Genomic DNA, 17,994 nt, shown 5'->3' on the forward strand with positions numbered 1-17,994 from the left:
TTGGGTATTAGATCTAATTATGGAGAACTAATCTCCAATCTTAATCCGGCTCAAGGCTTAAACTTTGGTTGTAAGATCCTTTAATCCTTCTTTAATTTTAATTATCATTGTTAATCCTTTTGTGTTTATTGATTGAATTTTGGAATCCTTGTTTATGTTGAGTAATTAAGTGTGATTTCCTTGTTGCTTAATTAATCAAGTTCCTTAATTTATTGTTGTTGAGATTATTAAGTGTGATTTACTTGTAATCTCATCTTAGCAACACCTTGTTATTAAGTTAATGAATGTGATTTCTTCTTGGCTTAATTAGCAAGCAAAGGATTAACTTGTAATTGGGCATTAATTGTGATTTCATTGTGTCTAATTACCCCTATTGAATCTCTTATGCTCACATCTTCTTATTAATTTGTCCAATGTATGTGATTTCTACTTGGTAGAATTGATAAGTTGGGTTATTTGATTAAGTGTGATTTCCTTGTCATTTGGCCATTTTTAAGGAGATTTAGAAGATTTATCTTCACAATAGGGTGATAATATATAATTGAAGGATTAATTGAAGGATTTTGTCAACTAAAGTGCCTAGCTTTGAGTCGGGTTAAGTCTTCCCTAATATTGATTAATTTCCATCTTAAATTCTTGGTTGTTTGCTTGTTCTACACTCTTGTTTGAATTCTCTTGCTTTGGTTACAATTGAAAACTCAACCCAAAACCCCCCTTTTTATTTACTTGTTGTTATTGTTGTCACAATTGTTCTAAATACTCTTTTAATTTCACTTTGGCAAAACCCATCTTCTCTTGGGTTCGATCCCTAGCTTGCTATTATACTAGTTTATAATTAGTGCTAATTAGTGTGTTTAGTGGTATATAAATTGTTAATTTGGCCGTCTTTAAGTGCGACATTTTAGGCGTGTCAACTATCATATGTCATGAAGCTCGGATGAGAATACGAGGAAACTATTAACACACGACAACTGCGATATATGACGGTCTCGGATAACCTTTAACACGAATGAGGAACAAATTCGTAATTTTTGAAACAATCAAGAGAAGATTATAGTTATACACTTATACCATTGAAGAAAGATAAGTATATGCTAAGCCAACTGTCAAAAATCAGCAGTGGGCTTACCAATTTTTAAACCTTTCAGACGGAATATGGTAGTACCGTTTGCCTGATAAACCTTCAAAATTAGGCATAATAAGATATAGTCTCCAAATCAGCATTAGACAATATCTCAGAAAATATTAGGCATAATAAGAAATAGTCTGCAAATCAGAACAACCAATCTATGGACCTCTAATCAGAAAACCAGAAGTTACAGGAAAGCCTTGTTTACATCTCTTACAAAATACAATACGAGTTAACCCATTAGTGTGATCACCAGCTCCAAAGCATTTGTTTTTCATGACAATTAGATACATTGAAGCCTTTCTCATTTCATTAGCATTAGAAAATCAACTCATGTTCCCCATTTTTAAATGTAGCTCAAGGACATTGATTTGTGTTAACACAATCGTAACGAGCTTACCTGCTTACCCATGTTTTCTTGGCAATCACACACACAGCAATTTGCTACATTCATCCTGTTTTCTTCCCTGATAATTTAGATAAGTAAAATGATCAGATTAACTTCACCAACTGATGCTCACAAGTTCATCATCAAAGCTTCAATGCACAAACAATTTGACAACAAAAGATAAGTTCAGAAAGCACAAGAGAATGCTAAGGCTTCGTGAAACGCATCAGACATTAATCCATTATCAAAACATTGATATCAAAATAGCAAAGAGGCACATACCATCATACTCCAAAAAATACTTTTGAACTAAAGCTTTGTCTTTATCATTAACATCACGAGCAGTGAGCAAGCCGAGAAATAAAGAGGCAGTCTTGTCATCAACAGCAAACCTTAGGCTTCTCATAATACGAAGATGATCCAAAGCCATGGTGATATCATTAGCATTTAGAAATCCTTTGATAATAGTATTATAAGTGCATCCATTTGGAGGACATCCATTCTCCGCCATCTCCTTTAATAGTTTTGTTGCATCACCTAACAGCCCTTGCCTACATAGAACTTTAACCATTGTAGTGTAGGTCGTTACATTTGGCCGCAACCGCTTCACTACAAGAAAAGAGAACACCTTTGCTGCTTCAACTAGTCGCCCAGCTTCACAAAGACCATTAATTAAAATACTATATGTAACAATGTCAGGGGCCATTCCATTATTCTCCATCTCTTTAAGTAAGGAGATCGCTGCATCAATCTATGCATTTCTTAAAAGGCCATCAAGCAATGTATTGTAAGCGAACACATTGGGCGACACACCTCGATCTTGCATATCTTTAAAAAGCTCGAGTGCAAGCTGGAGTCTCCCATCCTTGCACAAGGCATCTATAATGGTGTTATAAGTGAACACATTTGGGGTTATACGGGTTCCTTTAAGATGCATGTCCTGGAGCATCTCCAATGCTTTGTCAAGCTTTTTAGACTTGCAATATCCATTGATTAAGCTACTGAAAGTCACTACATTAGGAACGACACTATCTTTCAACATAATATCAAGGAGCTTTTCTGCCGTATCCATCTCTCTGCGCAAACAGTACCCATCCAACAAAGCACTGTAAGTGATAATGTTAGCGTGCACACCTCTCTTAGACATGGCATTAAACAACTGATTAAAGACGATAATAGAAGGGCGAGGACGAAGAGAGTTCAATTGATGAAATATCGAAACCGGAATATCAACACTAGAAAACCCAAATTGGCATTGTTCTCTAACGGAATCGATAAATAATCGGGGATCATCATTAACAATAAGATGATTAACAAATCGAGATTGAGAATGAGAATGAGAAGAGTAAATCCGAACAAAATGATTACCTGTTACGAATCGCACCATCATTGTCATTCTTGTTTAAGTTAAAACATTATTATATTTATATATTTTGAAAGTATATTTTCGAAATCAGATTGAGTAATGAGCGGGTTGGGTTTGGGAGTCGCGTTAGGTTAAAACAAGGTGTGAATCAAATTATTGTGCGGGTCAAATGGGTTGTATGTTTAATAGACTTATACTTGTTGGTTTGGGTCAAGTAACGAGTCTAGTAAGTTTTCATAGCATTTCTGGTCCTATTGGTTATCGGTTAGTTTTCTGGTCGGGTCAGATAGGTTTCGATTCATAGCATTTCGGGTTCTATAGGTGATTGATTAGCCTTTGGTTTGAGTCAGTTCAATTTTGGTTCATAGCATTTCAGGTTCTATCGAGTCGGTTTGCGGGCGATTAGAGTCGACTGGGTAGGGTCAACTTGTGCCTCCTCGAAAATAGTCTTCTTATATTGTTAACACAAGAATAAAATTGTACGTCCGACTTCTCTTACAAATTCGCAAGACAATTGAGATATAGGGGTAAGGTAATTGTTTCTTTGACTTTACCTCGTCCTGCTGCTTGTGAAATTTCACTATGCTCAATGATTTACAACGTCGTACAACTCAACTCCATTTTTATTTCTCCTTAAAAATTCACAAGAATGCCAATAATAAATATCTTCACAACAATACTCGTCAAATAGTTTCGCACCGATTATTTCGTAGTATGGATGAATCTTGTATTGGATACATCTTGGATGTATTTGAATTAACTTTGAAAAAAGTAAAAGACAAGGCTCGTAAGTTATATGGTCGCCGAGGTGAGATGGATAGTCAGAGTCAGCCTCGGCCTATGCGAGGCCACAGCCTGTCCCCTTGTACCTAGGAGTCGACCGTCACCAGCCTGGTCAGTTTGTTCCATCTCGACTTCCATGGCCACGTGCAGTCGGTCACCTTCTGCCAATCTGCCTATCAGCCTCCATCAGATCAGAGTCGACTACATATCAGATCATAACAGTAAAATCGCATACTAACAATTGTCTAAAGGTACAAACTGAAAGCATCAGAACATGAGTGGAGAATCACATACCATATACCTTGCCAATTACCTTCTAGCGGATGATAATAGAAGAGGCAACTTATTGAGTTTATATGTATTATTTTTCTTGATCACCCTAGGGCCTACTCCTAACAATAACCCTTTTGTGCTAAACCCTTATTGAGTTTATATGTATTATTTTTAGTTGCAATAATAAATTTTTGATTAAAATGTTTAAGCGAGGGAGTTCAGAAACTTAACATTAAAACTCATAAACTTTAAAACAAAGTCGAAAACTTTATTATAAAACTCAGAAACTATACATTAGTTGTATGAGACTATGAGTACAGATGTATGAGCACAAGAGGAAACTTGACGAAAGTATAACAAAGAGCACAAAAGCACTTAAAACAAGTAATTTGTGTTAACATAGTCACAACCAGCTTACCTGCCTAGCCATTGTTTTCTTGGCAATCACACACACAACTTCTCGATTACCTATCACAATTTGCTTCATTCATCCTCTTTTCTTCCCCTGATAATTAGTCGATGAGTAAAATGATCAGATTAACTTCACCAATTATTGCTCAAAAGTTTATTATCAGAACTTCAATGCACAAATAATTTGACAACAAAAGATGATCCATATTCCATTATCAAAACATTGATATCATAATAGAAAAGAGGCACATACCATCATACTCCAGAAAATACTTTTGAAGCAAAGCTTTGTCTTTATCACTAACATCACGAGCAGTGAGCAAGCCAAGAAATAAAGAGGCAGTCTTGTCATCAACAACAAACCTTAGGCTCCTCATAATACGAAGATGATCCAAAGCCATGGCGATATCATTAGCATTAAGAAATCCTTTGATAATAGTATTATAAGTGCGTGCATTTGGAGGACATCCATTGTCCGCCATCTCCTTTAGTAGTTTTGTTGCATCACCTAAAAGCCCTTGCCTACATAGCACTTTAACCATTGTAGTGTAGGTAGCTACATCTGGCCGCAACTGCTTTGCTACAAGAAAAGAGAACACCTTTGCTGCTTCAACCAGTCTTTGAGCCTCACAAAGGCCATTAATCATGATATTATATGTAATAATATCAGGGGCCACACCATTATTCTCCATCTCTTTACGTAAGGAGTTCGCTGCATCAATCTGTGCATTTCTTAAAAGGCCATCAAGCAATGAATTGTACGTGACCACATTGGGTTTCACTCCTCGATCTTGCATATCTTTAAAAAGCTCGAGTGCAAGCTGGAGTTTCTCATCCTTGCACAAGGCATCTATAATGGTGCCATAAGTGAACACATTTGGAGTTATATGGGTTCCTTTAAGATACATGTCCTGGAGCATCTCCAATGCTTTGTCAAACTTTTTAGACTTGCAATATCCATTGATTAAGCTACTGAAAGTCATAACATTAGGCACGACACTATCTTTCAGCATAATATCAAGGAGCTTTTCTGCCGCATCCATCTCTCCTCGCAAACAGTACCCCTCCAACAAAGTATTGTATGTAATAATATTAGGGTGCACACCTCTCTTAGTCATGACTCCAAAAATAGCCCTTGCTTCATCGACATTTCCTTTTTTGCAGTACATATTGACTAAGGTGCTGTAGGTATCTACGCCAGGAGCAATGTCGCTGTCCAACATCTCAGTCCACAATACCTTAGCATCATTCCAGCTCCCTACACTACATAGTCCTCGAATTAAGGTATTATAGGTAACAACATTGGGCAAAAGGCTCTTGGCTTTCATGACCTTGAAAAGGCTAAGTGCTTGAGGTAACAATTGGTCTTTACTAAGAGTATCAATGATGGTGCTATAAATGACAACATTGGGCTTAAAAGAGGTTGTAGACTCCATATTGTGAAGCAAACGGAGAGCTCCAGCATAGTCGCGAGATTGGCAAAGACCTTTGAAGATAGAACCGAAAGTAACAAGGTCGGGTTGTATCCCAAGTTTGACGGTTTTATCAAATAAGTTAACAGCTTGGTCCAACTTTTGAGAATCAATTAGGCCATTAAGTAAGGTATTGATAACGACAGTATTAGGTGGATAACCAAGCTTAAGAATCTTACCAAGAAGAGAGAAGGCAAAATCAAGACGGCCTAAGGAGCAATAACATTTGACGAGAATGCCAATTGAATGGGAAGTGGGGTGGAGACCAGATAATTCAAGGCGATTAGAAAGATTAACAACAGTGGAGAAAGGGGGGTTGGGTTTAATCTTAGACATAGCAGTAAACAGCTGAGTGAAGACGATAATAGAAGGATGAGGACGAAGAAAGTACAATTGATGAAATATCGAAACTGGAACATCGACTCTAGAAAATCCTAATCGGCATTGTTCTCTAACAGACTTGAGAAACAATTGGGGATCATCAATAACAACATGATGAGCAGAATTAACAAAAGTGGAGTGAAACAGAGATTGAGAATGAGAATGAAAAAGAGAATGAGAAGAGTAATTCCGAACAAGATGAATACCTGTTCTTATGAATCGCAGCATTATGAATCGTCGATGCTAAAACAATTGGGGATGAATCGATTAGATCAGAGAGAGAATACAGAGAAGAGTAGGTATGCGATGCAAATGTTTGGTTTTAGTTACTCAGATCAATAAACGGATATGTTCCAAGTTCGGGCTGGTCATTCAATTGGTCAGGTTACGTCGAATCCAAATGTTTGATCATGTATGGTTCGGTTCAGTTCGGTTCAATTCGGTTTTTCGGTCATTCACGGGTCGAGTTAATAGAGTTATCGTATTTACATATTGGTCCCGATCCGCAAAATAAGGCCTACGAGTAGAGACGACAGTTATTGACACGACTTGAACCTGATACGAAGTTAGCGGGTTAGGTTTAACTTTTAAGACGTTGTGACCCATTTAAGTAATTGGGTTGACACGAACACGACATAAAATTTAATTGGGTCACTACTAATTTTGAAACTGGTCTTTCAATTCCTAAGCTGGATTTTTTTTAGCTCTATGCCTATGTTTTTCAAAATTTAACTACTTCGGGTTTCATCCTAGTTTAATTATATCCTTCTTATGGATTGAATATTACCTAGTAATGTTTCTTTTTGTCCATTTTAAATTTATTTTTCTAGTTCAACCATCGTAACTAACAAATATTCGCTTTGAAATTGCTACTTCATCGGTCAATTGTTGAGACAAGAAATATTTAAATAATGGAATTAATAACAACATTTCAACAATAAACTTCATAAATCGACCAAAGGATTGTTGATTTCGTCAGACCTAAATTTTATCTTACTCCGTATGATGAATGTACATGGAAGTTCTAAATCCTTTGGATCCCCTATATACTAAATGAATAGGAAAAGTTTCACATTTTCCCGCCTAAAAACACCTTTCCTATTTTGATATAATTAACTCTTATTTACTTTCTTATTTTGATATAATTTCCCATCTACAAAGATTTCTCGTATAGAGGATTTGTTTCTAGGTTTTTCTGATAAAAATTTCGTTGACTTTGTAAGATAAGTCATAGCTAAAATATATGTTATTAAAAAAAATCAATAGGTCTTGGTATAGACGGGCGGGGCGAACAGACGGGTAAAGACCTCTAATAAAATGGGTAGGGGGGACAAGGTGGGGCACCCTCCATGTGCTTCCCACTTTATGGCAAATGGGTATTTTGTGAGGGGAAATGGTATCCGTCTATACGTATAGACGGATGGTGTCCGTCTATAATGAGAATTTGTGAAAAAAAATATCCCCTCCATTTTTGGTCTTTCTATTTATTTTCTCTTGATCTCCTAGACAATATTTTGACCACTCTTTTCGACACACATATATAACTTCTTTTTTGCTTAAAAATGATATTTTGTGAAAGAAAAGAAATTTTGATAAATGAGAAGATATAAAAAAAATTGGAGTATACAATAATATCACTAATTTCGCGTAAAAGAAATATTTTTATTGAAATACACATTTCATGTCACTACATAAATCTCTTCATTAAGTTTGTTGTTTTAATTTATTTTCTCAACTCAAATAAAATAATGAGAAACGTTACAAAAGTAATGAATTGTCCATTTATAATCTATAAATAATATACTAAAAACTAGAACTCTATAAATACCGTGCATGCAATGCACGGGGTCTATACTAGTTCAGTAACAAATCTAAGTTTTTGATATCCTCGGTAGTTTGACCTTTTGTTCCCATTGTTATCTGTGTAGAATTTATATGGTTTTTTCTAAGTTTTTTTTATTATTCTAATGAATTTATTTTTTAATTTTTTTTATGAGATATTTTAAGTGACATCCTTTTCGGGAAGAGTCTCTTCTTTGTATCCTTTTATCTTGTTACTTCCAGCTTGTAAATTGAAATTTTCCGAATTTCGTTTATACTTATCCGCAAGGATAGTATATGTTGATTTATAATCATCTTAGTTTTCTTACCTTATATAAAAATAAATGTTGAGACAATAATGAATCTATCTATTTTATAGTTTATACTATGGAGTATTTTTGTTTTCTTTTTTATCTAATTTCTTTTTACATAATTTGAGAAGTGGGACGACCAAAAAAATAGAGATTTTGTATTAGATAAATAATTTTGTATTCTCACGTTTATTTTAAAAATAAATACAGTGTACTTATAATGTGAAATAAAAAGTTGGGTTCTAACTTAGGTAAGTACGCAAAACTCGTCGAGACAAGCAATTTGAAACAAAAATCACCCAAATGTGCAAATTCATGGTTGGTTCAAAGTTTATTACGCCAAAAATATGACTTGGAGGCTATAAATCACGTTTCACAATAAAAGGGAAGTGTTTATGAATATCTAACCACGGCTCAGTTAGATATGTTTCACACTCATGGCATGGATTGGATAAAGATGTTTTTACGTATGAATCATGCCGGAAACTAAAAATGGCAAAAGAGTCAGTTTGTGTTGTTTGTGATTTGCAGGATTAAAAATGTCCACCAAATTTATGAAATAAAAGTTTTTATTTCATTTATTTAAAATTTGATTATTTTTGACATAAATGTAATTTATTTCATTCGATTTGAATGTAATTTGAGTCGGGAGCTTTTATTTACGATTTATCGTTATAAATTGTTTTTAAAAGCTTTTAATTAATTTTGGTTTAAAAATCAAGTTTGTTTATTTTGATTTTTTTGGTTTAAAAAAGATCAAATGTGATTTTTTGTGACGGTTTTTATTTATCGTTTTATTTAATTTGAAAATTCGAATTTTTAAAGCGGTTTTTAAACCAGTTTTTGAAGCGTTTTAAGAAGTGATTTTAAAGCACGATTTGGGCTGAGTTTTGGTACGAATCTCGAGGCAACTTTCAACCCATTATCTTTCCCATTAGCCCAGCCTTCAAGACCTACCATAAGCAACCCAAAAACCGTCCTTAAACCTCCCAAACCCACTCTCACAAGCAGCCCGCACACCAATCCCATGCTCTGTTTTTCGATCCCAAACCCGCACCAATTCGACTCCTATTTGACCCAAATCCTTAACCCTTACCTAACCCACATATCTACCCTTAACCATGGACCATAACCCATCCAATCCAACACCAAAACAAACCCCAACGAGCCACAACCAACCGAACCCAAGCCCTTACCCGTGCTCTGTTTTTGCGAGAGCTATGAAGCTCTTTCTTGAGCTCCAAGCTCTTTCCTTTCCTTATCGATCAAGTTAGAGATTTCCTATATCTCTATACTTAACTTTGCCAGCTAGAAAGATCGAAAAAAGATAGAGAAATCGTTGCATAAGATCACTTTCCAAAACCGAGTTCTTGTAACTTTCCTATTCTCCAACCGATTTTAAAACCCTAATACCTAGCTATATAAGGTTCGTTTGCCTCATTCGAAAGGAGGGACACAATATTGATATATCATAGACCACAAAGAACACAAGCCATAGCCTCAAGCACTGATAAAAACTCGAGGAAGATCTTCATCTTCTTCCTCGAGCACAAACCCAGAAAACAGAGCACACCTGCATACCCTTCGAAAATTGCCTCGAAACACCCTCAAATCTCCATTAAAATTCACCAAATTTTGCATACACAATCTAGGTAGTGCCCTTGATTGATTCATGTCCTCTTACTGGTCGGACTCACTTGGAGCTTAATTTTCGGTTACTTGTCGTTAGGAGCACCTAGACCAAAACAATATTTATAACTTCACAAAAAACTCTACTATTAGTAAAGAGGCAAGTAAAGGTCGAATCCCAAGGGACGGGTATTGATGTAGGATTTTCGATTGCAAGTAGCGGTGTCTAGGGGTGTCACGATTTGGGTTGAGATAAGAAGATCACTAAACTAAATAGCAATAAAAGTAAACAAGCAAGATGATTAAAATGAGATGTAAACAATTGATTAAAAGCACTAGGGTGTCATGGGGTCATAGGGGATTCATGGGAATTGATCATACAAACATATTCTCAAATTATAAGCAAGCAATTATTGTTGTGATGGATCGAGTTGGTTTATATCTTACAATCCTAGGAAGGTTTGGGTCTCGGAGCCGAATCGATTAGATTGTACAACACCTACAAGTCGACTTAATCCTCCCTACTCAACTATATGCATGGTCTAATGAGACTCGAGTTGGTTGATGTCTTACAAGTCTCATTGAAAAGGTAAGTGATGGGTAAAAAATGCAAGGATTCATAGGCTCGCATTTCATCAAACATAACATGTGCATAAGTTGAGATCACAACAAGCAAGCAAATAAATTATGAAAACATATTAAATTAAGCATGAATCATCCCCCATGTTGGTTTTCCCTAATTACCCATTAACCCTAGTTAAGGAAACTACTCACTCATTATCAAGTTTAGCATGTTAACAAGGTTCTCAATCATATTAACAAAGCAAAACATGATAAATAAATGAAGATGATTAACAATAATTAAAAAGGGATTAAGAGAATTATACCTAATGATGATTCCAAAATAAAGCAAAGAATAATAGAAGTACTTGATGAATGATTGGAAGGTTGTCAATCTCCCAACAATAACCCAAATAATCTTCAATTACCCAAAATAAAAGATGAACAAAAGAGAAATTAAGGAAATGAGATTTGTATTAATATTTGATTAGAAGTTGATTACAAGATTAAGAAGAGATTAGAATGATATAAACTACACTAAAGATTGATAAGAAGAACATGATTCATCTAATTAGACTAATGGGGTATTTATAGTGGGGATTAGGTACACAAATTAGGGTTTACTAAGGGCTTAAATGACGATTAAGTCCTTGAGGAATCGCTCCTCTCAGAAAAAGATGCGTGTCTCCTTTTTGTCGGTCTTCCAAAAATATGCGCATCTTTCATGGAGCAAGAAGAGGACGTATGGGCCTGTAAGACAATCCGAGCGTCCAAGGGTCGGGACGAGCGAATTCTGGGGTGGCTGGACGGGCGGATTGATGCTTGGACGAGCGGATTAGGGCATGGTTGGACGGGCGTCCCTATGGCAAAGACGCTCGGATCTTTGAAGTCTTGGACGGGCGTCTTTATGGTTGGACGAGCGGATCTCGTCCCAGCCTTCCTTTTCTTCTTTTCTTCCTCTCTTCTTCCAATAATCCTCCGGGATTTAGTCGGGGATGCAAGGATTTCTTCATCATTGCCCATCTACTATAATATGTACAAAGGCCTTCTAGTCTTGTCTTCTCTTTGATGCTTGGTCATTAAATTCGATCAATTTAGCTCTATTTTGCCATGAAAATGCAAGGTTTACACTCCCCTCCTACCAAGGAAACAAAACCTCAAAGAATATGCAAAGAAAAGGACTAAAGATAGTAAATGACCCAAATATGCACTAAAAAGCATAAGAACGAGGCTAATTTGGGGACTAAATATGCTCAAATAATGGTCACATCAAATATCTCCAAACCGAACCTTTGCTCGTCCCGAGTAAAGAGGTGACAAAACTAGGACCCTTATTTAAACTATCCTACTAATATAGCCGACATGAGACAATTAGCGGGTCTCACTCCGCCCCTTCAACTCACAACAAGACAACCATGAGGTAGGATGCCTTCTTGCAAGGCAAGGTGGGTCTTGCCAAAATGGCAACACATCCAATCATTAAAGCACGCAAAATCAAGTAATGGATGCATCTACAAAAGAATAGCCACTTTCCTCATCTAAGTGGTGGAAATTATCTACAAGGGAAGCAATTCAAGGGTACACGCTCCTTCATAGATGTAATTTCTTCAAACTACTAAGTCTAGAAGGATACCAATAAATCACCTCCAAGTTGTGTCAAGCTAGGGTACCTTTGTCCTCAATCGTTAAATGCTTTTGTCAAAAATAGACTCCCTACGGTGTTAGAAACACTGGAGGATCGCGGAATTCCCCCTCTTGCCTAGACAAGAAGAAGGGTCGTCCCCTCTCTACCATGCACAAAAGTGGATACGATGGATAAAGGGATTGAAAGTTTTTGAGTTTCATTTTGGGAGTTTGCTTTGTCGTTGTTTTCCCCCCCAATTTCTTGTCGCATATAACATTTGAGAACACTTTCTTTTTGCCATTTCTTTTGATTTTTGGCATTTCAATACTTGACAACTTTCAACTTTTGCATTTTCTTTTGAACATTTTCAAAGTCACCCCAATTAGTAACGAGGGTGCCTTATATTTGAAGCATAGGAGTTTTCATTTTTGTTACTCCTCTTTTCTTTTGACGCATTTTGCAAACTTTTTCTTTTCTTTTCTTTTCATTTCTTGAACTCAAATTTTTGAACAATTTCCTTTTTGTGCCCATTCCCTTTGATGACAAAAATATGGTAGAACATGGATGAATGATGGTTGCATGGTTTCAAGGGTCACCTTGGAATAAATGGTAGCCAAGGAGTTATCACACCACAAGGTACTCTTGACTAGGCCTTAATCCATGGGTCAAAGGATACTAGCATGACACATCCTAGGGTGTTTTACAAATACTCTAACAAGCAAAGTCTTAAGAAGAAAAATCATCTACTAGGGCCTATATAAACTTGTCAAGCTTCCCAAGTAGACGGTTTCACAAAATTTTTCTAACATGCAAACTACATGCCATGATGCAACTAACATTTATACATACTAATGCATGTGCTTCTACCAACTAGTATGCCAAATAATCTAAATGCAATCCTAAATTCACATTGTTTTTACCGCATCAATCAAAATAAAGCCACATAGTCATTAACATAGAGAGGAAAAAGGAGATTGGAAAGATCATACCATGCGGTCTTCAATATCCTCATGTCTCGGATGTGGCGTAGTCGATCAATGTGAAAAAGGATGAACAAACACAATATATACAACAATATATACAAGACTACACTAAAAAGGAAATGAACATGTTTTTGATTTTTTCAATTTTTCAATTTTTTTTTGGAGTTTTCGAAATTTATGATTTTTTTTTTTGGATTTTTGAATAAAAGTCAAGTTAGAATTTTCCATCCCCACACTAGTATGGGCATTGTCCTCAATGACCAATACGATAGGAAATTATGCAAGCATGATGCATGATTTCTAAACTAAATGCAAACTATACTAAACTACACTACATGATGCATGCGTTTTTGTTATGGCGGAGAGCATAATTTAAATTAGCTCCCGGTGCATATGCATGGACTTCCCCAAACCAATATAGACATTATTTCTAACGTCTTGAATTTCGGGGTAGTTCATGCACATGGAATGCAATGCATGAAACTACAAATTGTCATTTTGGATTTTACAAGTGGGAACAATAAAAAGAACACCTTAATGAAGCCAAGGGGTTAGTCCTCCATGTTTCTAGGACTCCTCAAACAAATGATCAAATATGGTACAAATTATCAAAACATCAAATTCTTTGCATGAAAATTAAAAAGAGAGAGGATAAGAAAACTTCACTTAAGCTTTGATGGGTGCCTCATGCCCGCTCCATCTAGCTATGAAGAAATCTCTAGAGATCGCCATTATCTCCCTCTAGCTCACTATCCCAAACTTCTTTGGATGCACCACTCGCATTGAAGTCCATGAACTCATCTTCTTCACTATTGAGCTCCACCGTATCTCCACCACAAGATTTATCGCTCCCTTCGCCTTCTTGCCCATTTGCTCCTTCATTTGCTTTTTCCGAATTTGGGAAGAGAATGTCCATTTGGGCCCAAGAGGGAAACATTCCCTCCTCGCTAACCTTCCCTTGTTGAACCAAATGGTGGAATTGTGGATATAGAGCATAGTAGCTATCCACGGCGGCTTCATATTGACGGAAATGCATGTCTTGGAGAATCCCCGTCACAAAATCATCTTGGGGAAGAATGAAGGGGTTAGAGTGATTGTATGGTTGGTATTGAAAAGGGTAGGGAGGTATCTTGATCTTTTCATTTTGTTGTTGTGGCTCTTGTTGTTGTTGGGGATTTGGTGGTGGAGGTGCTTGATTTGCCTGGTTCAGGTTTGCGGGGATGAGGTATGACGGGATTGGGGATAGGGGACCCCTCCTTGGTGAAATTCTCGGTAAACCGGTCATTGGCAAGTAGATAGGGTTACTTCCCTTTGTTATCCATTTGATCCTCTTTTCAACACCTTCTTATGTTATCCAATGATGTTGCACAAGAAGTAGTTCCTCATTGATCCTTGTATTCCCGGAGAGTGGAGTGTACTCATTGTTTTCATTGAACCTTGGATTGAAGTGCTTCACGAGCCTTGTAATGAGTCCTCCATTGACGATATGCTTCATCCCATCATCATCCCCATTTCTAAACTTAGCCCACTTCTCAAGTAGTACAAGAGGTGCATTGAAATGATATCCACCTCGTCCTTGGATTTCAAGATATGACTCCAGGAATACAAGATCGAGCTCATTCACAATTGCCGGGTCTCGGCGTGCAAGAATAGTTCCGGATAAGAACCGGTAAGTGAGCCTTAGAATAGGGTTTTGGATGTGAAACGCCAAGCATTCCTTGATATACAAAAAGTCTCGACCGGTCATGGCTTTCCACAATGGTGCCACACTATACTTCTTAGGTCTTGATGTTCGGGTAGGCGAAACATCCAAACCGAGTACATTTGCAAACTCAACAAGAGTCATCATCCTTGTCACATTCTCTAATCTAAACTCTATGCAAATTGTTTTGTTCAAAGTTGTGATTTTTAAGAAACTTAAGAACTCAAGAACAAGAGGTCGGTAGGTTTGCTCATGTAAGTGGAACAAGGTAGAAAGACCAAACAACTCAAAAAGGGCTTCCGTTTGATGGTATATTCCAAGCTTCCTTAATGTTTTATGGCATATAAATTTGGTAGGAAGAATATTCTTACCAAGTAGTCGGTGAAAGACAAGCCTTTGAACATCGTTCACAAATTCAATGTTGGAAAAATCATCAAGCTTGGTGAGATCCACAATCTCTTCATGTTCCCTCCTTAGAGTGTTGGTGTGAGAAGTAGATGAGCTTCCTCTCACTCTTGGCCTTCTTCTTTCCCTAAATGAAGATCCTCTTGGTCCCATTCTTTGATTGTAGAGTTGGAATTTTTGATTTGTTGAAATATGGAGATGCTCTTTGTGGATTAGATCTTTGCTTTTGAATCTTTTGAAACCCTAGAAATTGGGGTTTTTGTTTTTGTGGAGTGAATGAGTGCTTGGGATATGTTTTGGAGTCATGAGGGAGGGGGTTTTATAATATAAGTGGAAGGAAGGATGAAGTGTCACAAATTGTGTGGTGGGGGAGAAATAAAATTGCGAAAACCAGAAATAAAGGCCGAAGGGAGACGAGCGGATTCGACCTTGGGACGCTCCGATTCCCTCGTTTTGGGACGAGCGGATTCTTTGGAAGACGCTCGGATTCTCTTACAGCGAGTTTTTCCAAAATTTGAAACAGTTAGGGCGAGCTGATCGAAACTGGGACGAGCGTCTTTGGTGAAGTTGAACGAGCGTATTATCTGAGAGACGCTCGGATTTTGTTACAGGGAAGAATCCCAAAATCTTGCAGCAAAAAGACGAGCGGATCTTCGATGTGACGGGCGTCTGGATTAAGACGAGCGGATTGGCTCCAGAGACGCTCGGATTCTGGATCAGGATAAAACATCTGCTTGTCAGCTCCTTTTGGACGAGCGGATTCTCTGTTGGCCGCTCGGATTCCAATTTGGACGGTCGTCTTTACCTCGGGACGAGCGGATTTCCCTCGCTTTTCCTTTACTTCGATAAAAAGCTCCCCCATGCTTGAAAACTAGTTCCTTCATCCATCAAAAAGATTAGTGACCCTCCCTCACTTACTCTCATGGAAAGAATCATGTTTATGATAAAAGGATGCAATAAAGTTAAAAATATAAGTTAAGGGGTTAGTATATTTACAAGGGGTGGTTTAGGGAGGACTCCACCAAACTCTCCCTTTGATGATTCCTTCAAGGATGAGGAGGCCCGAGGTAGGTGACCTCGACCTCTCCAATAAATGCTCCCTCATAGTATGGCTTCAATCTTTGGCCATTGACCTTGAATTTGGTTCCGTCTTCCGATTTGATCTCAAAGTCTCCATACCTTCCTACCTCGGTGATCACATAAGGACCCATCCATCTAGAGTTCAACTTCCCGGGAAAGAGTCGATATCGGGAATTGAATAGAAGGACTTTATCTCCTTTGTGCAAGGCTTTTTGCTTAATTCTTTTATCATGGAGCAACTTTGTTCTTTCCTTGTAGATCTTGGCATTCTCATAAGATTGTAGTCGGAATTATTCCAACTCTTGAATTTGTATCATCCTCCTTTGACCACTTAATTTGAGGTCAAGGTTGAGAGCTTTGATTGCCCAAAAAGCTTTGTACTCTAACTCGATTGGCAAGTGACATGCCTTCCCGTAGACAAGTTTGTAAGGAGAGGCTCCTATGGGGGTCTTGTAGGTCGTCCTATAAGCCCAAAGAGCGTGATCAAGCTTCATGCTCCAATCTTTTCGAGTCTTGTTTACAACTTTCTCAAGAATTTGCTTGATATTTGAAACTTCAACTTGACCGCTTGTTTGAGGATGGTATCCTAAGCCGGTTCTATGTTGAACACCATATTTGATCAAAAGGGATGCGAGCTTCTTTTCGTGAAAATGCGTTCCTCCATCACTTATTATTGCTCTAGGGACTCCGAATCTTGGGAAGATTATCTTCTTGAAGAGCTTAGTGACCGTCTTTGCATCATCGGTTGGGGTGGCAATTGCCTCCACCCACTTTGAGACGTAGTCTACGGCCACAAGGATATATTTGTTTCCCTTGGATGTCACGAACGGCCCTTGGTAGTCGATCCCCCAAACGTCGAAGATCTCCGCCTCTAGTATGCCTCTTTGTGGCATTTCATTCCTCCAAGAGATATTCCCCGTCCTTTGACAAGCATCACAGTGAAGGATGAATTCCCTTGTATCTTGGAACATCGTAGGCCAATAGAAGCCCGATTGAAGGATTTTTGCAATGGTTCTCCTTGCTCCATGGTGTCCACCGTAACGTGATGAGTGGAATCCTTCCAAGACTCTTTGAATTTCCCATTGAGGGATGCACCTCCGGTAGAGCCCATCACTACACTCCTTGTAAAGATTTGGGTCATCCCAAAAGTACCTCTTTACTTCGAATAAGAACCTCTTCCTTTGGTTGTAGTTTAAGTTCGGAGGGAGTACTCTTCCAACAATATAGTTGGCATAATCGGCAAACTATGGGGTGATATGCCTTTCAAGTTGTGTTTGAATGGCCATCAAGATATCGTCGGGAAATGAGTCATTGATCGGCGTTTCTCCTTGTTCATCGTGAAACCGGATCCTTGACAAGTGATCCGCTACTACGTTCTCGGCTCCTTTCTTGTCTCTTATTTGCAAGTCGAATTCTTGAAGAAGCAAAATCCATCTCAACAACCTTGGTTTTGCCTCTTTCTTTATTAAGAGATGTCGAAGAGCACGGTGATCCGAAAAGACAATCACCTTGGATCCAAGTAAGTAGGAACGGAATTTGTCCAAAGCATAGACAATGACAAGAAGCTCTTTCTCGGTGGTATCATAGTTCACTTGGGAGGGATTAAGAGTCTTGCTTATATAGTAGATAGCATGTAGAGCTCTCCCTACCCGTTGGCCAAGAACCGCTCCAACGA

At 37.7% G+C, this 17,994-nt stretch overlaps 1 protein-coding gene across 1 annotated transcript; it reads right to left on the reverse strand.

Annotated features, from left to right (window-relative positions):
* Positions 1–917: 917 nt before the first annotated feature.
* LOC141655592 (uncharacterized) lies at positions 918–2,913 on the reverse strand. Its single transcript, XM_074462664.1, has 3 exons — positions 2,289–2,913; positions 1,800–2,258; positions 918–1,596 (listed from the first exon to the last, which is right to left on the reverse strand). The coding sequence occupies exons 1-3, from the start codon at positions 2,911–2,913 to the stop codon at positions 1,580–1,582; spliced, it is 1,101 nt and encodes a 366-aa protein (XP_074318765.1). The 3' UTR covers positions 918–1,579.
* Positions 2,914–17,994: the final 15,081 nt, after the last annotated feature.

This window comes from Silene latifolia, chromosome 5 (assembly GCF_048544455.1).
Source record: "Silene latifolia isolate original U9 population chromosome 5, ASM4854445v1, whole genome shotgun sequence".
NCBI classification, from domain to species: Eukaryota; Viridiplantae; Streptophyta; class Magnoliopsida; order Caryophyllales; family Caryophyllaceae; genus Silene; species Silene latifolia.